Here is a 24,053-nt window from a genome sequence, read left to right on the forward strand (position 1 = left end):
GATTTAGAGGAAGAAAGGAAGAGTAAAGCAGGAAAAACTAAAAGAAATCTGAAAAGATACTGTTGAAAGCACTGTCAATGAGACAAATAGTGACAGTTTTGTATTAGGATGTTCAGATTTTATCTACATATGAAGGAGACATCCTTCAGAGGTTTGTATGCAATGAAATGAAATGATTATTTTAGCAAAACAACTTTGGAAGAAATATGTGGGTTAGCCCACAGAACTAGCGGGACTGACGACCAGCTCTAAGGCTACCAAAACAGTGTAGCCCTAAATATGCACTGGTCCACGGACAGACAGGAGGAAGAACACAGAGAAGCTAGTCAAGTGGGAGCTAGAAAGATAAGCCGTCAGGGGCTTTTACAACTGGAAGATCTCTGACTACTCTCAGGAGAGTGAGAAAGTAGAGAACAGAGATTACAGGACGGGTAAATAAGAATGCCAGAACCAGGCTGATTGTTTCCACTCCAGATATGTTGGCAGTAAAAAGAAAAACAGGGAAGGGGTAGTAGGAGTAAGTGGCAACAGGGAGAAATGACGTGGACTGTTTGCTGTCAGGCACGTTCTGCTTCGTTCTGTTTCTAGGACCAGAAGAGACGAGTGTGAGGGGAAATGGTGTAAGTCACTTCTAGGCCTGGCCCACAGAAACTTCCCCCGTGATCCTCTTTGCTTGTGCTTCCCTGTCTGCCAGCTCCTGTCAACACCGAGGGTTGACCTTGGAAATCACTTATTAAAGATATCAGAGCCTCTGTCAGAGACGGAGCAGGGCTCCCTACCATGGCTGGATTGACACAAGTGATTAAAAAAATAACCCATTTTGTACAGCCACTGAGATTTTAAAGAAAGGTGGAGTGAGCTGAGCCTGGGTGGGGGCTAAGAGAATAAGCCAGTGAGAGAGTGAAAAGAAGGTGCAGGCATAGGGCATCCACTGCAGCCAGTCTGGAGACAAACAGAAGGGTCATATTCAATTACATGTAACGATGTGTAAAGGGAGTTAAGCAGAAAAATACTTATACAATGACTAATTTTATAGCATCTTCTATAATACATCCTCCATTTTTTCTTAAATTACAAAAATGTGTTTCATATTCAAAAATCATTTTAAATTAACTCTTTGAACCACTTTTAAAAAGGCCCTGGATTTTCTATTCAACTTCTACTCAGAAATATTCCTAAACTGCGTGGCATCAATCGATCAAATTACATCTGTTGAGAAAAGCAAAAGAACTCATTCAGACTCTGAGGGGAAGGGAAGAGAACAGATGAGGACCTTCAAACGCTTTATTCTAAGCGTTCCTGCACTCTCTTTTCTCAACTGAGAACATGTCTCTTGAAGAATATATGGCAATTCTCTTACAAACACGCTTGAGTTACCTGATACAGATATTCAGCTTAATATTAACATAACCTCCTGAACGAGGTGTAGCTGTCTGTACCTGTTGGGGCTCCAAGGTATAGTTGGAGCCATAGTGATGTCTGGAAACAAAACCCCATTGTCCTTGACCCTGTCTAGTGCATAATGCATTTCACAGAGGGGTAATCGATTTAACTGAAACTGGAGTTCAACCTGAAAAAAAAAAAAAAAAAAGTTCTTTAAAAAGCATTAAGGTAAACACCGATATTTTTCAGTTTGCTAGAATGCTCTGTGGAGATAGCCTTTTATAGGAGCCAAGTTTAGAGATGCCTTTAAAGTGTAATCATAGTCTAATCATAATTATTTATGTGTAATATTTGCTTTATTTAGTACCAGACACTGTTCTATTCACTTTACATAGCACCAACGACATGTACACTCATGACAAATGATTAACCTCATTTGTCAACTAAAGAAACTGAGGCACTTAATTACTTAATCATTAAATAAAGGTTATCTGATTCCACCATTCCTATGAAGAATATATTTGGTAAAATTAGTAGAACATCTCTGAAATACCATGTCTCAAGGATTAAAACCAAGCCTATGACACTGTATTGATTTACTATGAATGAATGCTGCTGTCACTTCAGTCGTGTCCGACTCTTCGCGACCCCATGGACTGCAGCCTACCAGGCTCCCCCGTCCATGGGATTCTCCAGGCAAGAGCACTGGAGTGGGCTGCCATTGCCTTCTCCACTACGAATGAATAATATTCACCAAATGCTATATTTAGATATTAAAAAAGAGCAGCTTTCCACTTAAATATGGCAGACAGACTGAGCAGAGTGCACCTAAAAATCCATAAAGACACAAAGCACAAGAGCAAATACGATTTCAGATAAGAACAGCCCCAGGACCTAGCTCAGTTTCTTTTTAAGCTGCTTTTCCATTGCTGATTTAAAACAGAAATCAGAAAGCTTGACCATGTATATAAATGGAACATTTTAGATTTTACTTAAAGAGAATCGATTTTCTCTGAAAGTCACCAAAGGTCTGATTCTCCACCCACCAGAATTAATACTCCAAGTCAACTGCACTTCTCGCTGCAGTAGAGAAATGTAAATCAAGCCAGAAGAAGAGCATCAGCTAAGGAGACCAACCACAGCGAAGTCGCCACCCTTTGAAACATACCTGTGTGTCATAATCAGGCCGAAGATTAAGTTCTTCACAGCATTCCCTGGATATCCTTAAAAATATATATTCTTTTGTTTTTTCTTCAATAGTAGCTTCATAAACCTTCTCTTTGGTTCCCTGGGTCTGTACTAACTTCTCTTTAGGGACTGGTAATAAATAAACAGCATTGACTTTGGTCATCACCAGCCGTCCAGCCAAAGTATCTTCAGAAAGTGTTTCAGTAAGCTTAAAGCGACCAAAAAGTTGTCCATTCTGAGCATACTTTGCACCTCCAGAAACTCCAGTGAGCATGAAGCTTGCTAGAATCTGCAACTGCACTTTAAGATTGAACCTAAATCAGAAGTAGAAAAATGAGTTTGAACTTTTTACATTCAAACATTTTTACATTCAAAACATTAAAATTAAATAAAAGAATAACACAAAATAAAAATAAACAGAGAAAAATTAAAACTTAATTATCCATTCCACTTTGCTGAGCTACAAATTATATTCTGTCTTTAATCCAAGCTGGAAACAGCAAAACTTTAAGTGAATGAAGAAACTCGGCATCTTTACAAAAATGCATGCTTAGTTGTATTGAAGAATACATGCGTTTTTAAGTCTGAGCATTTAAAATGAAGCTAAGAATGATTTTTTTTAATAAAATGAAATGTCATGTCCTATTTAATGTGAAAGCCTGTTTGAATACACCAATAAGCCAATCAAGACTTTAAAATCGCCTAAGCCAGAATGAAATGTATGAGTTGAAACTACAACAGACTTTGATTAAACTGATGTTTTCTAAGTAGTTTTTACCAAGAGTCTAACCATCAAATTTCACTTCCAGTACTGTTAGTGAATAATATCCAGAAGACATTTCTGTTCACACCCACACCGAGCCAGACCTCAGGCCCAAATTGCAGAAGGAGTTGTTAAGGGCTGTCTCATCAGACAGTGGCTGTGCCCTCACGCCCACGCCATGCGCAAGCGTGAGCATGGAAGAGAACACGTGTGTGCAGGAAGCACACTGCGTCACAGTAACCCACAGGCAAGAAAGAGGAAGGGGGAGAAAGGCCTGAACTCACTAACAGCTCCTCTCCTTCGCCATTCTGAAGCGATGCTGTGAGAGAAGACAAAGCGGTAACAACAGGAGCATTTTCTCCTTTTTCTTAATAAGGTTTAAAAAGTTCCAAGAAAAAAATCTACTCGTTTTACAATCTATACACCCATTTGCGGAAAGGCTACTTTTTAGTGGTAGTATGGAACTGTTTTCTGTTCAGGTCTTCTTTAGGATACATGATATCCAGAATGTCTTATAAATTCTTAAAGAAAAAGAAAGAAATATCCTTTTCCAAAACATTATACATTTCACTATACAAAAACATCTGTATTGTTTATAATATTAGGAAATCAATTCTAATTAAAATATATTAAAATTCTGAATTTTCATTTATATACTTTAAAGTTAGAAAACTGTAAGGTTAGAGAAGTATTAAACAGCAATAATGAAATATTTAAGAAAAATAACACAGCTATTTATGCACGGAGTAAGTCACAGTATTTATAAGCTCCATTATAAGTTATTTTAAAACACACCTACAATATACTCAAAGCCACAAAAAATACATACAAATGTTTTATTATAAATATAAATTTAATATTTAATAACATGGCTTTCTTGAGGATCAGATGAATTCCAGGAGTACTTGCTGAGTGTGTGTATCATATATACGTAATACATGGAATTACTGAAAGCCATATTCTATTTCTCTCATTCTCCAGGCACCATTCCACTAGATCCAAACTAGAAAAGTAGGATATAATTTAAAGAAACAGACTGCATGTTATCTAGTTACACTTGATTCTTTGAAGACCGGAATGTGCCCTGAAGATTCATATAAAAATAAGTCATATGTACTACCCTGCCCAGTTTACATACAATCTCCGTTCACCTTCCTTTAAAAAACAACAAACAGACAGAACACAAACTTTATAAAAGAACAGGAACCCTTAGGTTATTCAGGTTTTTTCATATAAAGTTAAATTTTTACTTTGCTTTTATCATCCATATAACTGATATGTGTGGTCATTAGAACTTTCTCAGGGAAGAGATTCCTTACAGCCCATTCTTCACTCACAAATGACCTCTATGTTGCCAAAATTGATGAACAGATTTCTGACCTTGTTTTTCATTATTATTACTTTGCAACCACTTTCCATTTCTTTTAAACTCCTTCTCCCACTGGCTTCTGTCCAGTCACACTTTCCAGAGTTCCCTTCCTGCCCTTCCGCCTGATCCTCGATCTCTCAACTAGGCACCACCTACCCTGCCCTCTTCTTGTGTCGGCTGAGGTCACCCTCTCACCAACCCAGGTCACCCTCTCCAAGATGTCTCAGCTTAGGGCTGTAAACCCAACTGCCAAATACGCACCCTGGATTACGTGCTCTGCAAACTCAGTGCAAACAAAAGAGACTCTGCATCCAATCTCCCTGCACGCTCCCATACACCAACCCTCCTGTGTGTCACACAGCCCAGATAAGGGCACTGTTTACCTAGCTGCTGCTGCTAAGTCACTTCAGTCATGTCCAACTCTGTGCGACCCCACAGATGGCAGCCCACCAGGCTCCCCCGTCCCTGGGATTCTCCAGGCAAGAATACTGGAGTGGGTTGCCATTTCCTTTTGCAGTGCATGAAACTGAAAAGTGAAAGTGAAGTTGCTCAGTCGTGTCCGACTCCTAGTGATCCCATGGACTGCAGCCTACCAGGTTCCTCTGTCCACGGGATTCTCCAGGCAAGAGTACTGGAGTGGGTTGCCATTGCCCTCTCCACTTACCTAGGGGTACCAGTCAAAAGTTGTCTCTGACTTTTGTCTCTTTCACCAGCCTTCTTTCCCCACCACATAATCACCAGGCCCTGTTAGTTCCTCTTCTTCCTAATCATCTGCATCTCAGCATTCCTAACCTGGATGACTGTAACAAACTCCTTCCATAACTTCTGGCTTCAAATCTATTCTCTAAACCACCACTGGAGAATCTCTGTAAAATGCAAGTCTGATGACACACAGCACTCTGGGTAAAGTTTAAACAGCTTTCTATCTCACCAACCCCACTCCACCACATAGCACCCTCCATTAAAATTACGATGACCAACTTGCTGTTTCCCCCAAGACTCCATGCTCTAATTCTCATATCCTGTTTCTTCAAACTAAGTACCTTCGTCCTATTTTGCCACCTGACAATTCTGCTTTTCAAAATTCAGCTTAAATGCCAGCTAGTCCAGAAAGCAGACTTGAAAGGCCAGTCAAGCTTTGGGGAGACAAGGAAACATAACCTGTTTACATTAGAATCAGCAAAGACCAGCCTAGAACCTGACAGTTTGAATACTCAGTAATTCTGTTCACTGAATTAATTGTACATGTTTGTAATAATCTGACTTATTCCAAGGCGCCATATTCCCATTTCAACTACTTTATATTATTCCCTAACAAATTCTTACAACCCTATGATATTTTCTCAACTAACTTGGGTAATGGTTAAAGTCTTACTGCTATACCTGTTTTAGAATCTGCCATCCCAAAACACTTGGTCACAACTTAGGCATGAAAAATTAATCTCACAGTTTTAAAGCAGTAAGAGGATACTTTTATGACACTCAGCTGTGTCCTGCAACAAAACTCTTAAGGCAGTAGCACTGGAAAATAAAAGTACTAAGAAATACAGCTTCTCCCACAAAAGATTCACAGTTATGTTCAAGAAGCAAACATCAGAGACCTTCTCGAAGTAACAGTTACCAATATTTAATTTTTCTAAAAGATTAATAGGCTGAAACTAAAAAGACATTAGTAAGTTTTAAGTATTTTAAATAATATGCATTTTTGAGATTTAATAACTCAAATACCTAGAGTATAAAATACATCTTACAATTAGCAAAGATATTTCCATTGTGACATGCCACACTTTGAAATCAACTTTAAAGCTTACAGAATTTCTAACACTTTTGGAAGTGTCAGAATAGCCCATGGAAGTAAATCAACCCAGAATATTCACTGGAAGGACTGATGGTAAAGCTGAAGCTCCAATACTCTGGCCACCTGATAAGAAAAGCCGACTCATTAGAAAAGACCCTAAGGATGGGAAAAACTGAAGGCAAAAGGAGAAGGGGGTGACAGAGGATGAGATGGATGGATGGGATCACTGACTCAATGGACATGAGTTTGAGCAAACTCCAGGAGACAGTGAAGGACAGGGAAGCCTGGTGTGCTGGGGTAGCAAAGAGCTGTCAGACACAATTTAGCGACCAAACAAGAAGATAAAAGATATATGGTTCCATCAGTGTTAAAAATAGTTAAACCTCTTGAAAAAGTCATGTCTGACTCTTTGCGAACCCATGGACTATACAGTCCATGGAATTCTCCAGGCCAGAATACTAGAGTGTGTAGCTGTTCCCTTCTCCAAGGGATCTTCCCAACCCAGGGACTGAATCCAGGTCTACCGCATTTCAGGTGGATTCTTTACTGTCTGAACCATCAGGGAAGCCCTCTTGAGTATAACTTTGAAAAAACTTCAAAGCTATAGTAAATTTCCTTTTGTGCAATTTCTGACTAAATAAATGACAACAAAAGTCAACCAAGGTCATATGCCAAAAAACACCTGGGTCTCCTGAGGCCAACTAGGTTGAACCAGTAGAGGCCTGAGCCGCTGCAACGCAATGCCGCAACGAGCAACCACGCAGCAGGCCTGCTGTGCCAGCTGTCAGCGCCCCGCCCCGATCCTGCAGACCATGACACACTCTGATGTACATGCACACAGCAGACCCATCCAAAACCAATTTCTTCTGAAAGCGTTTATCTTAGAGTGAAACCGACTGCACTTCAAGGTGGAGTCATTATTGAATGCACAGCAATATGTAGCTGAGGACAAGAGAAGTTGAAAAAAAAATCTTGAAAGAACTCAGAAGCATATTTTAAAACTTAAATGAAATTCAGCATTATTCTTATCAACTCCAAACGTCTCACACTAAAACTTAACAGAAAAGGAAATCTTAATATCTGGACTGCTTTGAAAAAAATCATCTCTTAAAAAAATTAAATAAAAAAAAATATATACCTATCAAATTCAGCCTCAAGTCAAAATACATTTTGTCTAATCTTGAGAGGCTTCAATCTATTTTCAAAAAGGGAATTCTAAGGCGATCATGTAGAAGCACAGGCATAGCTCGTTTTATTGCACTTTATGCTCCTTTGCAGATTCTGCTTTTGTTTAGTTTATTTTTAACAAATTGAACATCTATGGCAACCCTAAGTCAAGCAAGGCTATAGGCACCATTTTTTCCAGCAACTATTACACATTTCTGTGTAATATTTTGGTAGCTGTCACAGTATTTCAAGCTTTTCCACTATAACTACATGTGTGGTGGTGATCTTTGATGTTATTACTTTAACTGTTTTGGGATGCCACGAAATGCACCCATTCAAGACAGCAAACAGTCGACAAAGGCATACGTTCCGACCGCTCCACACCTGGCCATTCCCCCATCTCTCTTGCTCTCCTCAGGCCCCCTATTCCCTGACACACAACAATAATGAAATTAGGCCAATTAATAACCCTATAATCAGTCTCAAGTGAAAGGAAGAGTCACGTGTCTCACTTTAAATCAAAAGCTAGAAATGATTCATAAGCTTAATGAAGAAAGTCTGTTGAAGCTAAGACAGGCCAAAAGTTAGGCCTTTTACACCAGTTAGCCAAAGCTGTGAAAGTGGAAGAAAAGTTCTTGAAGGAAATTAGAAGTTATATTTCAGTGAACACACAAATGATAAGAATGAAAAACAGCTTTATTGCTGATGTGGAGAAAATTTTAGTTTTTTGGATACGTGATACCAGCCACAACACTCCCTTCAACCAAAGCCTCATCCAGAATAAGCCCTGGCAATTCTATACAGGATGAGAAAGGGAGTCCCATGGACAGCAAGGAGATCCAACCAGTCCATCCTAAAGGAAATGAGTCCGGAATATTCAGAGGAAGGACTGATGCTGAAGCTGAAACCCCAATACTTTGGCCACCTGATGCAAAGAACTGACTCATTTGAAAAGACCCTGATGCTGGGAAAGACTGAAGGTGGGAGGAGAAGGGGACGACCGAGGATGAGATGGTTGGATGGTATCACCAACTCAATGGACATGAGTTTGAGTAAACTCTGGGAGTTGGTGATGGACAGGGAGGCCTGGCATGCTGCAGTCCGTGGGATAGCAAATAATTAGGCACGACTGAGTAACTGAACTGAATTGAATTGAGAGAGGGAGGAAGCCACAGAAGAAAAAATAAAAGCTACCAGAGTTTGGTTCATGAGGTTTAAGAAAGAAACCATCTCCATAACGTAAAAGTGCAAGGTGAAGCAGCAAACACTGATATAAAGGCTGTGACAAGTCGCCCAGAAGATGGAGCTCAGATAATTAATGAAGGTGGCTGCACTAACCAGCAGACTCTCAGTGTAGACAAAACAGCCTTCTGTCAGAAGAAGACTCTGCCTGGGACTTTAGAGTCAGAGAGAAGTCAATGCCTGGCTTCAAAGAACAGGCTGAATCTCATTATGGGCTAACACATTTGACGGCTTTAAGTGGAAGCCAATGTTCACGTATCATTCCAAAAACCCTAAGGCCCTTAAGAACTATGCTAAATCTACTCCATCTATGCTCTATAAATGGTACAACAAAGCCTGAATGATGGCACATGTGTTTACGATATAGTTTATTAAATATTTTAAGCCCACTGTTGAGATCTGCTCAGCAAACAGGATTCCTTTCAAAACATACTGCTCACTGACAATGCACCTGGTCACCCAAGAGGTCTGATGGAGATGAACAACACGACTAATGCTGATCCATTCTGCCAACACAGATCCATTCTAAAGCTCATGGATCAAGAAGTAATTTCGACTTCCAAGTCTTATTATTTAAGAAATACATTCTGGGAGGTTAAGGCTGCCATCCAACATCCACTGGATCATGGAAAAATCAAGAGTTCCAGAAAAACATCTATTTCTGCTTCATTGACTATGCCAAAGCCTTCGACTGTGTGGATCACAATAAACTGTGGAAAATTCTGAAAGAGATGGGAATACCAGACCACCTGACCTGCCTCTTGAGAAACCTGTATGCAGGTCAGGAAGCAACAGTTAGAACTAGACACGGAACAACAGACTGGTTCCAAATAGGAAAAGGAGCACATCAAGGTTGTATATTGTCACCCTGCCTATTTAACTTATATGCATAGTACATCATGAGGAACGCTGGGCTGGAAGAAGCACAAGCTGGAATCAAGATTGGGGGAGAAATATCAATAACCTCAGATATGCAGATGACACCACCCTTATGGCAGAAAGTGAAGAGGAACTCAAAAGCCTCTTGATGAAAGTGAAAGAGGAGAGTGAAAAGGTTGGCTTGAAGCTCAACATTCAGAAAACTAAGATCATGGCATCTGGTCCCATCACTTCATGGGAAATAGATGGAAAAACAGTGTCAGACTTTATTTTTTTGGGCTCCAAAATCAATGCAGATGGTGACTGCAGCCATGAAATTAAAAGACGCTTATTCCTTGGAAGGAAAGTTATGACCAATCTAGACAGCATATTAAAAAGCAGAGACATCACTTTGCCAGCGAAGGTCCGTCTAAGTCAAGGCTATGGTTTTTCCAGTGGTCATGTATGGATGTGAGAGTTGGACTGTGAAGAAAGCTGATCGCCGAAGAATTGATGCTTTTGAACTGTGGTGTTGGAGAAGACTCTTGAGAGTCCCTTGGACTGCAAGGAGATCCAACCAGTCCATTCTAAAGGAGATCAGTCCTGGGTGTTCATTGGAAGGACTGATGCTAAAGCTGAAACTCCAATACTTTGGCCACCTCATGCGACGAGTTGACTCTCTGGAAAAGACTCTGATGCTGGGAAGGATTGGGGGCGGGAGGAGAAGGGGACGACAGAGAATGAGATGGCTGGATGGCATCACCGACTCGATGGACATGAGTTTGAGTGAACTCCGGGAGCTGGTGATGGACAGGGAGGCCTGGTGTGCTGTGATTCATGGGGTCGCGGAGAGTCGGACACGACTAAGCAACTGAACTGAACTGAAGGCTGCCACAGACAGTGATTCCTCTGACAGATCTCAGCAAAATAAACTGGAAACCTTCTGTCAAGGATTCACCATCCTGGATGCCATTAAGAACATTCATGATTCATGGGAAGAGGTCAAAATATCAACATCAATCACAGTCTTGTTGGAATGATGACTTGGAGGGGTTCAAGACTTCAGTGGAGGGAGGAGCTGCAGATGTGGTAGTGGGAAGTAGAAGTGGAGCCTGAAGACACGACTGAACTGCTGCAAACTGTGATAAAACTTTAACAGCTAGAAGTTGCTTTCTATGGACGAGCAAAGAAAGTGGTTTAAGATGGAATCTACACCTGGTGAAGAGGCTGTGAAGACCTCTGTTGAAATGACAACAGAGGATTCAGAATATGACAAACTCAGCTGTTAAAGCAGAGGCAGGGTTTGAGAGGACTGACTCCAATTTTGAAAGAAGTTCTAACTGTGGATAAAATGCTGTCAAAAAGCACTGCATGCTCCAGAGAAATTGTTCATGAAAGGAAGAGTTGACTGATGCAGCAAACTTCATTGCTGCCTTTTAAGAAATTGCCACAGACATCTCAACGTTCAGCAACTCCCACCCTGATCAGTCAGCAGCCATCAACACTTGACGCAAGACCCTCCAGCAGCAAAAAGATGACGACCTGCCAGATGATGGTCAGCATTTTTTAGCAACAAAGTATTTTTACTTACAATATGTACATTTTTTTAGACATAATGCTATTTCACGTAATAGCCTACAGAATAGTGTAACCCTAAGAATTGATGCTTTTGAACTGTGGTGCTGGAGAAGACTCTTGAGAGTCCCTTGGACTGCGAGGAGAGCCAACCAGTCCATTGTAAAGGAGAGTGATCCTGGGTGTTCATTGGAAGGACTGATGCTAAAGCTGAAACTCCAATGCTTTGGCCACCTCATGCGACGAGTTGACTCACTGGAAAAGAGTCCGATGCTAGGAGGGATTGGGGGTGGGAGGAGACGGGGACGACCGAGAATGAGGTGGCTGGATGGCATCACCGACTCGATGGACATGAGTTTGAGTGAACTCCGGGAGTTGGTGATGGACAGGGAGGCCTGGTGTGCTGTGATTCATGGGGTCGCAAAGAGTCAGACACGACTGAGCGACTGAACTGAACTGAACTCTTATGTGCACTGGGAAACCAACAAATTCACGTGACTTGCATTACTGCAATATTCAGTTTACTGCGGAGGCCTGGAACTGAATCTACACTGTCTCTGAAGTGCTCCTATACAGTCCAATCCTTATCGTTAAAATTTAAGAAACCTGTCCGAATTCCCTCAATACGACTCTCATGACTACTTTTGAAAATATGTGGTCTCTTTCAGCTTTTGTACATTTTTTCAAAAAACAAATCATTGACTGCCTGCTCTACCGCTGAGAGACGTCCTGAAGAGCAAGGAGCGCGTGCATGCTCACACCCCCAGAGCGCGGCAGAGCCCCGGGGGCTGCAGGAGGCACTGAACGGGAGCAACGCCTGGGTGGGCGCCGCGGCGCGTCCCTGCCTGGACGGGCCCACGCACCACGCTGAGGAGCAGCTACCGAGTAGCAACCAGTTCACGACCTGGCTCCACTGAGGCACCCCTCCTTAGTTTAAATATGCCCAATACCATCCAAAGGGGAGGTTTTTAAAAAGAGAGAAAGAAAAGTGCTTCTAAGGTAACTTACTTGCTGACTTCCTTATACTGGGCTATCTCCTCAATATAAAGAAGGTCATGCAACCGTGACTGATAGTTGGTCTTGGTCAGTGACTTGTCTAAAACGGACTGGGTAAACAGCTGGTCAGCAGAGAGAGGAATTTGGTATCTGATGAGAAGGCTCTTCTCCAAATCAGTAGTTTCATTAGGTTCAAAATCTATAATAGTCTTAGAAGAAGAATCCCAACGTTTAGCTGCAGTTACTAGCTGTTGTTTTGCATGCATCAGGTACTCAAGATCTAAATGGAAACAAAAAACACATTTATAAAGGAACACAACATTAAAATTCTCAAGTAATACATTATGCATTTTGGTATGAGAATTTTGTATGCTAGAGCTAAAGTTCTTAAAAATGAAATAGTACAAAACCCCATTTGACAGAGTATTTTTCCAACAGAAATCTTTTTTTTTGTCCAGATTAACAAAATAACATAAATAGGAATACATGTAAAAAATATTCCTCTCTACCTCATGCTGGGACACACCAGAAATAGTTATTAACATTTTAAAAATACAGAACAGAATTTAGAATTTAACTCTTCAGTCAAGAGAAATCTGATCTGCAGAAAGAAAGTATGGTAAATCTTTCATAAGACAAAATTTTATTAGGTGATAATCACTTTTCTCCTCCTACCAGCAATACCTGCCCCATTATAGAAAAAGATTAGAAAACTGTGAGAGGTTAAATCTTGTGGGGTAAAGCACAGTGAAACCCTCTGAAAATCAACCTACAATAAACAAAAACCTTTTGTGTCTTTTTCCCACATTAAACTGCACATTAAAACATGGTACAATGTACTATTCAAATGCCATTTCAGATAAATCCAGTTTAGCCTCAGTTAAATTGCATGGTGAGTAGGGCACAATGGCAAAATGAAAAGCTATTTGAGTCCGCCAGCTCTAGGGAAAATGTGGCACAGGGAAAACTACGTCGCAACATAAACTCGGAGCCTAACAGGATCCCTATGTGTGTGCGTCTCAGCCTTCTGCTGGGTGGAACACAGACACCCTCAATGTGAAACCTGACCAACTCACTGGGCTAAGACCCAGTTTTTATATAAAATAATTGGAAAGATAGTCTTATAACTTATTAAAATTTCAGGAAGAAATAGTAACAAATTTAAACAAAGATTAGTCTCCAAAGTACAAAATTAACCTGTGCTATCTATGAAATGAGAGCGGATGGTATAATTGTCTTGTCTTGCTTAGTGAGAGCTTTTACTATGTTAAAATGCTATGTATAAATTATAAAAATATAAGTATAGTCATCCTCCAAGAGAAATTTCTCAATATTAGACAATAGTTCATCCTAATTATCTTTAAAGATTAAAATAGAAAAGTCCTAATTTAGTCTTTGTTCCTTGAAAAGGAACCAAGTTTTATTACTCATCAAACAGCTATATAAACACTAGTATAACCATCAAGGTACAAAGATGGTTTTCTCATCGAAGTTTTGCATTTTAAAAATACTCTGGAAGAGACAATGATGGTTGGTTTTTGCAATAGCTTCAAAAGCAGAGGTTTCATAAAGTAAACTAACTGCATTTTCATCCTAAATCACTCTAATATTGGACCTTTCCTACTCATTCATTAGAGCACAGCTATAAAAGATATTTAAATTATACAAATGCCAACATTCCTAAAACAAGACTATACCATCACTAAGGATCAGATACTATTAACAAAATAGCAAGAATGTACTTACTTTTCTTCCTTAATGCAAAAGTCAAAAGGAGAAATACAAATGGTACAGTGACAACCCAAATAACTAGCCCTTGAAAAAAAAAAACTAAACTCTGCGTAGTACTGAACAATTTAATATATAATAAAAGGATGTGTATTCTTTGGGCATAGGGAAATTATACTTCATAAATTTATTTTAAATAAGGAATGGATTCAGGCTATGCCTACATCAATATTATATTCCCATTCTTTAAAAAGTCACTAGTTATTCTTGACATTTAAGTAACTGGGATAAAAACAAAACTAAAATGGCACAACTTTCCTCTTAAGAAAACTTTTTGTATTACCTATTTTACATATAAAGCAAATTATACAGAAAATCATTCCACCCTGGGCTAAAAGTATTCAGGCTTTTTGGTAAAAGTGCCATGAGAAATAGTATTTGTTTTTCTCATTTTATCTATTTAGTGCCACGATTTTATGAAATTTTTAAAATGAGTATCTTCAGCAGGAAGCATAAGAATTTCAAAACAAATACAAAACAATGTTAACTTTTATTCCCTCTTTTTACTAACTGTAAATACAATACAGAAGAGAGGAGAGCTAGGGGAGCAGAAAGAACAATCTTGAGAAAATCCTTGCGTGTCGGCATCAGAAAGTCTACAAGCTACAGATCTCAGCCATTAACTCAGGTGTCCAGTATGAGGGGGGCAGCGACTACTGACGAATCTCCTGCAAGAGCCACTTCTGTCTCCCTAGTCATGTTGGTCTTGAAGCAAAATTCTGCCTCCAGTCCTGTCAGCACTAAAAAGCTTCTTTAAATTAAAGCTGTTTAATTCTCATTTAATGACCTTTAAAGGTCATTAGGTCCTAAGAGCTCCTTTTCAAACAGAGGAGGAAGCTGAGGCTCCCCTTGGGGACACTGGACATAAGGACTCTTGGGGCTCATTTCATCATTTCTTCCCCTGTGCACACACATGCACACCTGCCAACCTCTAACCCAGATGTGTGCACCACCCAGGGCGGCCTGAACCAGTTCATTCTCGGTAATTAAGTACCTTTCTTCAATCTAGATTGGGCTAAAAAAAAAAAAAGAAATTCTGGGAAGATGAAGCGTGAACAGGTTAGAATCAGTATTCATAAAATCATTTAGGAAGAGTTTAACGCTGCCTTATTAACCAACTTCTATAATAATAAATCTGAAATCCTGACAAATTATAAACCTATGGAATTTGTTACCCTGAGATATGATGGGTAGAAGCTACACAAGTATTTTAAGAGAAATTCATAAGAAAAACTTAAAGATAGTTAGAACATACCTAATTTCCTGAAGATAACATAAGGGAAGAGCTGCTACTATCAAAAATAGAATTCAAGGCTGGGGTCAACCAGTGGGACACAAGATTTGCTACCCAACTTCCCTCACCCCTCTGATTACTGTGAACAGCAAATGCTCTCATTTCAGCCGTATAGTTACTATTCTAATAAAGTATCCAAAGGGTTGGTCCATTTTCTCTTGAAGTATGTAGTACAGCAGACTTGAAAATTATCCTTAACAAAACCTGGACAGTGGGTAACATAAGGAAGGAGGAAAAAATCCAGTGCTCTTTGCACTCAGCACAAGGGGTGAAGAGGTATGCCATAAATGCATGTTAAACGTGGCATTTATTAAAAACAGGTATATTTATCTCTTTAAGAACGAGATGAAATGATTCCTAATTCCAAAACTGGACACAACACTCTTCCTTAGAAAACATTTGGGTCTGTGGCTTTAATAAAACAAAATCAAAAAGGAAACCCACACTGGGATTTCAGCATCCTTTCAGCATCATTCCTCTCACTAAGACAGCTACACAGAGGGAACACAAGCACCTCTCAGCTTATGCGTGTTGTCTGTTCCCTCAACGAGGCTAATAAAAACGTAAACCAGCAGAGTAACAGCACAGGAGTACCTCACACTGTTTACATGCTTCTACTCAGTTACATTTAGTATTGATTGACAGACTATTTTTTTATTCTAAAATTTTTGTTTAATAAATGGTACAAAGCACAATGCCAAAAACATTAACAGTTAAAATTTCACCAAAAGAAAAAATACTATAGAATACACAGTTGTAAAAAGCTACCTTAAGTTATTTTACAACTGCCTCAGGCTGCAAAAAGAAAAAAAACCCAATGCCATACCTAAGTTATCCCTCTCTCAAAATAATGCCATTTATGTTATAAACCATGAGCACCCCATCAAAAGACGGGAACTGCTTTTGTTAATTCATACATATATATATGACTCTATCATTTTGCTATACACCTGAAACAAACACAACACTGTAAATGAAATATAGTATAATATAAGATAAAAATAAGTAACAGACCGTTGGCAAACTATTTTAAAATCTATTTTTCTATTAATTTTCAGATCATATAATAATAAATATTATATATATATAATTATGTGTGTGTGTCTATATATATAAACATGTCCTTAATTTACCAACAACTTTGACAGCTGGAGATAATTTTTAAGACATACTAACTTTTAATGCTAATGTTAACATATATTGCTAGACCAAAAGTAATGAACAATATCAAGTTTTCAAATATAAGAATTAATTTCCAACATATAGCTTCCAGATGTTCAAAGCAGAATTCCAAATCAATTTTGTCAAGCAAAAATCTTCCATTACTCAAAGTTGAGGTATAAAGTGTACAAAACAGTTTGTGTTCTAAGGGGAAACGTCACTTTCTTTTTCTGTAAATGTCCTTTGCCCCACAAATTTGTGACAGGCACAACTTTAACAGCTCTCCCCCAATTTTTTAAATTCATATGGGGCTTCCCTGGTGGCTCAGCAGTAAAGAATCCACCTGCAATACCAAAGATGTGGGTCCAATCCCTGGGTTAGGAAGATCCCCTGGAGTAGGAAATGGCCACTCACTCCAGTATTCACTCCTGGGAAAACCCCAGACAGAGGAGCCTGGGGGGGCTACAGTCCACAAGATCTCAAAGGGTCGGACACGACTTAGTGACTAAACCACCACCAAGTCCAACCGAGAGCCAAAGAAATGTAGACTAACATGCCCTTCCCTTATCCAGCTGGAGCTTGGCATAAAATTTAAGTTGAGGCAGAAACAGACAATTTACACAGTAATTCATCGTCTCCACAGGTGCCTACATGTTGAAACCACCTCTTCCCAAGACCACGAAGCAGATCCTAGTAAAGGCGCCTTGGTCTCCTTCATACTAGTGAAATCAACATATGAAAGCTGGTCTTTAGGACTTTTCATTCAGAGGTGATGTACTAATATGAACAAAGGTAACTGGACTGTCAGTAGAACATGGAAACAGACACTGTAGGTATACTGAAAGGTTTTACTGTGCTGAGTAAAACCAACCAATAAAGTTGGCAGACCAAAAAGAGACCTGATCACCTACTCATACCAGTCTGGGGAACCTCAAAGCGAGCTTTGCCTGATGACTGTATAAAGTGGCCAGGGTATAATGCAAACATTCTAATTCCATCACACAGTAAATGAGTCAAAAAACTTGGCATCTTTTTCCTTACTATTGCCTCCCTATCCGTGGAATATTTAGGGGCCAATACATATATTTTAATACTGTTATAGTGCCTTTTAATACATTGTATCAGGGGAAAAAGTCTAAATATTACCTTCTGTAGAAGCTGCATCAATCATTACTCTTTGCATGAGTACTGGTTCCAATCCAAAGTCGAAAACTATGGTTTGGCGAAAAGTTCCAAATATTTCTGTGTTAAATGCTATCCCGACTTTATACACGTAATGATCTAATCCATTTGGGGCCATCTTCCCTCCTATCCATTCTTGACAGTTTTCTGGGACTTCTTGTGATACCTGGGTAGTACTATCTCCGGCAGATATTGCAATGATACTAAAATGAGGACGATGAGCATCATAAAGCAATGCTACACGACACAGCATTCTTGCAGGCTACAAGGAAGTTAAAATAATTCATTGAGTACAAGGGGTTGAAAAATCCAGTTGTAATTGGGCTCTTCAATGAAAATATTTCCATAAGGGACTTTTACTTTCCCATGCTTCTAAGACACTATATTAAAAATACAAATTGTACTCATAAGCCATAAGAAAAAAAATCAGAATGGTTAAAAAAAATCATTTGTTAAAATGATATATTTATGATGTCAATTATATCTCAATAAGGTTGCCATTTCCAAAAACGATATATTTACACTGCATTTCTAGCCTCCCTGCTCTTTCTGCAATACGCTCACCTTTCCCTGTGGCAAACGCTTTCACCCTGTACCACCATCACCTCCAACTTCCCTTCCCTTGGCCTCAAGTAGGAAGTCTTCACAGGAGAGCAGTTACTTCTGAAAGCACTGGATTGGGTTCAAGGCTGAAGCCAAATGTTCCCAGATTTTTCATCCCAAGATGCAGATGGTACAGTGGAGGAAACATTACAAAAAAGTACACAAAACTTTTCCACTGCACATATTAACCGAAATTGTTTACTCTGCTTCATTCTTAAAACTTTAAACATTATAATTCAAGATAGGAAGCACTGCAGAAAATGCCTCAAATAAAAAAAATCTGTTATCACAGAATTTATGTTTTCACAAAATCAAAAATAAAAACAAGTTGTTGTTTCAATAGTTTAGAACTGCCAGATTAAACAATTTAACTTTTAAATAGTTAACTATAAGCCATGAACCCCATCCTATGTTTCAAGTTTGGAAGACAACATGTCAAATAAGTCAAATATATCTTCACCAAATAAATAAATAAATAAGCAAGTATCTCAGTATCTACAAAGATTTTATCTCAAAAATCTAAAAAAAAAAAAAAAAACTATACCCTTGATGATCAAAATACAGAAATACACTTTATTATAAAATAGAACCTACATAATTTTCAATGAACCTTTAGATTTAAAGGTCCAATAAAACTCTAAGAAAATGGAAAGAAATTCACATTGTTTAAGTATCACAAAACTCCTACCTTACAGGTGAGAGCGAAGGTCCAGGTCTGGTGGGACTTTTTGGTGTTGACGGTGACGGACAGACCGGGGTCATGCTCCACCTCCACTCCTTCCACACACTCACTGAGCTGAAAACAGACAGCAGGCCACGTTACGCTCTCATTCCTAAGAACACAGACGCTTTGGCACGGTAAATAAAATCAACGGTAAAGATGCTGATGGAACTGTTTACAAAGCAAGGTACTTTATACATTAAATCTCAGTGATTTTTATAAGTACAGAATATAATAAAGCTAAACTAAGAGACATAAGAAAACTAACAATAACAACAACAAAATGGCAGTAAAAACTCCCTGAATGAAGACAAGTTAATATAATTCCTGCAAGTCTCCAAACAAATGGCTTAGTTCTGCTCTTTATTTTAGTAAATGGGTCTACTTTTGCTACCAAAACACTTTATCAAGAATCAAGTGTTTCAGAGAGGATAGGGATATAAACCAAATACAGCACGAAATAAAGTCAAGATTCAAACAAGGTCACTGTTTAAAACAAACAAACAAAAAAAAATGCAGTTTATTTTCCTCACCACTTTCTCAGGAGATAATGAATTCATCCACTTTTCTATCAAGGTTTCCATGTAACTGCCTGAGAGCTGTTTATTCTCATTTTGCTGTTTCAATTTTATCAACCGGGAAGCATATCTTTTCTGCCATTCTGCTAGTTCTTCCTGGGAGTGTGCTGAAGTACACTGTGCACCATACCTACAGACTCCTTGCTCTAAAAATCTAAGTGGAATAGGAAAGACTGTTTATCATACGCTTTGTTGGACCATTTAAAAGATAAACTTCCAGCATTTGCCCTCCATCTCTTCAATAACAAAAACAAAACTTCATCTCCTGAAAGGGTACGTTTATCACAGAGGAGGAAGAAGAGGTTAGAGAACATTCACAACAGTTAATAAAGCAGCAACCCCTCCCCCCACATGCACTGACCTCCTTCTCTGGAATAAGGGGTGACAAAGCAGAACATATTCATAACCATCCCCACCCACAAAAAAGGGCATTGCAAAGGTAGTCTCCTTCATGATAAAACAACTCTCTTAGACAATTCCTCCTAGAGCAGTTTTTCTAAAGCAACACTGACATCAAGTGGATTAGTCCATCAAGCACAGGTATGCCCTACTTCCCAAACTGAAAGGACCTACAGAAAATTTTCCACATCCTAGGAATTTTGTTCTGAAAAAAAATATAATATGTCACTGAATTAACATTTCAAGACTTCTACTTTTCACCTTCAAATGAATGCGTTCACTCTTCTCTACATTACTATTACCTATATTTCATTGAAAATACTGGACTATATTAATTTGCTTTAAGTTTTAAATAAGTTAAGAATAAAAGTTTTATATAAGAATCTTAATTATTTCAATAGATTAAGTCCTTAAATGGGTAAATTCACAAATGTTCATTTTAAAGGATATATAGTTAATGATTTCTTAACATTTATGACTCAGATAATTCAACTGACAATTTGATGGTCAAAACATAAAAATGCAAGACTGATCAGTAACTTTAAGTTTTAAAAACTCTATGAAATAAGAGATCCAGCCAGTTTTTAAACAATTGAAACATTAAACAATTAATGAAAGATCTTCTGAGAGAAAAAAAATGGAAATCAGTTATAAACAGCAAATGGATTAAAAAGGATGCTATGTTTTAAATAATTTTTCAATTGGAAAAATATGGACAATAAGAAATACAAAATGAACCATCAAGTGGTTCATCCTACTTGAAAACACAGTGTGTTTAAAGCTTTTTTTTGATGATACACAAAGTATTTGAACTTAAATTATGCTATTAAGTTCTCATATGCTTCATATAAGACATTTAAAATCATGCATTTTTTTTCTCTTTAGCATATCTTAATGATCCAAATATTTGTTTTCCTATTGCTTTAAATTATTTCCCTAAAAATGGAAGGCTTGATATTCTATCTGGACTACAAACTTTCTTATATGTCCTTTGCATAAAATCGCATCCTACCTCTCCGCCACCAGAATCTTCAAATTTACCTCTCAGTTTCTTTATTTCTACTATAAAATCAAAACTGACCTCTTGACAATTCAATCAAAACTACATATCAAATTTCCTTCATTATCAAAAGCAATCTAGAGTAATTAGAACTTGTATCTAAAAAAACACTAGTTACTAGTTCTTATAAAAAGAACCTTCTGATGTGACTTTAATAATTCTTTCTACCTTAACATATAATCACTAAATTTTGAAAGGTTAGCCCTTCAAATATAAACTACTCATAAATTCTATATAAGATTATGTGAAGGTAATAGATTTTCTTTTTTCTTAGAAAAGTTATCAAAATAATTCAACATTTTTTTTAATCTATTTTATGCTCTATTTCAGTTTATATAAGGTAACTTCAGTTTAAATAATCGTAATTTAGGTTAGGCAAATTTCACATAAACAAGAGATCAGTAATTAAGTCATGTTATTCCAACTGGTATGACAAAAGTCTTAACAATTTCCATTTAGATCATTGTTCTTTATAATTAAAAGGATCATCAATATGGTTTTGATTTTTATTATTTAATGATAATGACCACTATGGTTTCTGTTTCAAACTGAAAATAAACCATTTTACTCAATCATTATACTTCTTCCTTCACTTCCTTTATCTTCTTTAAATTTGAATTATTTTCAAAAAGTGAAGGAAAATTAACTATCCTTTGAATAAAGATATGTCATTGGTTTAAAAAAAAAATCCACGTTACCTTTTACACAAAGTATATTCCTCGCTGCTTGTGACTCCCCTAGGTGGCGGGCGGAAATGCCAACCATTACAAGATCCTAGAGAGTAATCAGGATATAATCTTATCATTTGAGGCTTGCTGATAATTCTGATACTTAATGTGTAAGAAATACTATTAACCCTCCATACACATCATCTCAGATGATGTAAAATGAGCATGACATGCTTGTCTCTACCAAAAAAAGTAATTCACCAATCAAATGGATTAAATCAGTTAGCCACATGAAACTTAGAAATCACTGAAGGAACAGTTACGCAACCGCTAAAACAAGCCAACGACCTTTACTCTATCCCAGCAACTGGTGGACATACTCCAAGTGCAGTCTCTCCCCTGGCACCTAAAGGGGGACATGTTGGCATGCTTGTCACGTCTTAGGTATGAACTGCATCTCTATTAGGAACTATTTCCAGAATCAGAAAATTATGGTCTCCTGGGAAGAGGAAATTTTGTAAAACAAATTCCAGTCCTGTATATGCAGCAAGTTCCACATTACCATCTATGTTCCTTAGGGGGTGTCTGACACATGTCCCTGCATAAAGTAATCCTTTTTTCTTTAACAATTAAAGTTCATAAAGGTGAATTCTGAGATAGGAGCTAAAAATAACATGTGTTTACTTCTGAATACAGTGAATTTTGATGCAGTCAGATAAAAGGTTCCAAATAATCCAAGGGAAACAAAGTGTCCAAGAAAAAAGGCTGGAGCCATCAAGGCTCAACAGCAGCAAGCCTCCAGGACCTTGAGGCCATTTCCTGCCTCCTCACAAGTCACTGTGCCCAGCCCACACCTCCTGACAAAATCCACTGAACCAGATTGAGTTTAAAGCTATGATTCATCCCTTTACTGTACGTGTGACTGGGAAATTACTGAACCTTAACAAACATCAGTTTCATCACCTATCAAAAAGATGGAGAAGGGCTCCAAGAACTCAGTACTTATTTTGTGAAAGCCACTGAACGGCAGACGTCACTGAGCAAACACTCAGTGAGTGCTGGTCTCTCCACCTTCCTCTGGGAAGCGAACAGGAGCTCACAGACCTCAATACTGGCAGGACGATTTCCAAAAAGTAGTAACTGCACCAGCGTGTGACAGAGCGTGAGAAAGGAGAAAAGATCTCCCTCCATGGATTGCTAAGAATGAGGTTTAAATTCAGAACTACATATATGGAGGTCTGATGAAACAGATGACTTCTGCAATTACCTCCCACCTCCATTCCTCTATTATTCTATGAATAGGGGCTAGGGAAAAAATTGCTTTCCTCCACACTTCTTAAATGAAATTTTTATATTCTCTTCTATGCTTCCACTAACCTGTTTTATAACTCAGAAATTCCCTCCCATTAATCAACAAAAAGCAATGCCCAAATGTAATTACAGCTACAGAAGTTGCACAGTTTAGTACTTACCCTCCTCTAAGTCTTCCACATGATATCCAGAGAGGACGTTACTAGTTGCTGTCTGCAATTTTTCAAATGAAAGAAATTTTTATATAAGAAATAACTAGCTGATATGAATTAAACTTGGAAAATTTCAACTTTTAAAAAGCTTGAGATGGAATATTTAAAAACGTAATAAACACTAATATTGCAAGTGGTACTTTTTGCTCTTTGCTCTACGGTTCCATATTTAAATATGGAAAAGAAGTAATTGTGTGGCCTCACTAAAGAAACTGATAACAATTCCCTACATAAAAATTCCCTATAGGCAAAAACAGTCTCAGTCCCCAGCCCTGAGCCCCAGGAAGCAGCACCCTCCCCCGTTGTGTGTATGGCTCTCTCTTCTAACATCTGGAGCAGGGCCAGCTGGGGCGGCATCACCCCCACCCCCACCCCCCCTCCGCTGAGTGCAGCACCACCGCTCACTGCCTGGGATCAGTCGTTCTCCCACAGCGGAGGCTGTGGCTGAGGACCCACTCACTCTGACTTCCTCTAATGCAGACAAGTCCTCCATCTGCCCCTTTGACTTTTACTTTACTCTAAGTAAGCTCCACATCCCCAGTTTCAACTGAGTGCCAGCTAGAGCATTTTCACTTAATGACTCTATAGCATTTTACCTGCTGGATCCCTGTCAGCCACACACAGATCCCCTGTTAACAGCCTACAACTAACTGCCTCTCTGTGTTGCTGTGCCTCAGAGGATCTGGCACATAATGAACGCCTAGTAAATCTGGATGGATGGGTGGGTGGGTGGGGAG

At 38.6% G+C, this 24,053-nt stretch overlaps 1 protein-coding gene across 4 annotated transcripts in view; it reads right to left on the bottom strand.

Moving 5' to 3' along the window:
• HELZ (helicase with zinc finger) overlaps nucleotides 1-24,053 on the bottom strand; it is a 160,285-nt gene that overhangs the window by 76,156 nt on the left and 60,076 nt on the right. For all 4 annotated transcript variants that reach the window (XM_088829420.1, XM_055408786.2, XM_055408785.2 and 1 more), the window contains 8 exons: nucleotides 23,266-23,317; nucleotides 21,824-21,899; nucleotides 19,622-19,820; nucleotides 19,056-19,163; nucleotides 17,729-18,026; nucleotides 12,352-12,619; nucleotides 2,552-2,885; nucleotides 1,440-1,570 (listed from right to left, as the gene is read on the bottom strand). In XM_088829420.1, coding sequence (XP_088685546.1) covers nucleotides 1,440-1,570; nucleotides 2,552-2,885; nucleotides 12,352-12,619; nucleotides 17,729-18,026; nucleotides 19,056-19,163; nucleotides 19,622-19,820; nucleotides 21,824-21,899; nucleotides 23,266-23,317 — 1,466 coding nt within the window. The remainder of the gene's footprint in view (nucleotides 1-1,439; nucleotides 1,571-2,551; nucleotides 2,886-12,351; nucleotides 12,620-17,728; nucleotides 18,027-19,055; nucleotides 19,164-19,621; nucleotides 19,821-21,823; nucleotides 21,900-23,265; nucleotides 23,318-24,053) is intronic.

Source organism: Moschus berezovskii, chromosome 20, assembly GCF_049115385.1.
Source record: "Moschus berezovskii isolate FMDL1 chromosome 20, NW_MosBer_1.0, whole genome shotgun sequence".
Classification (NCBI taxonomy): Eukaryota; Metazoa; Chordata; class Mammalia; order Artiodactyla; family Moschidae; genus Moschus; species Moschus berezovskii.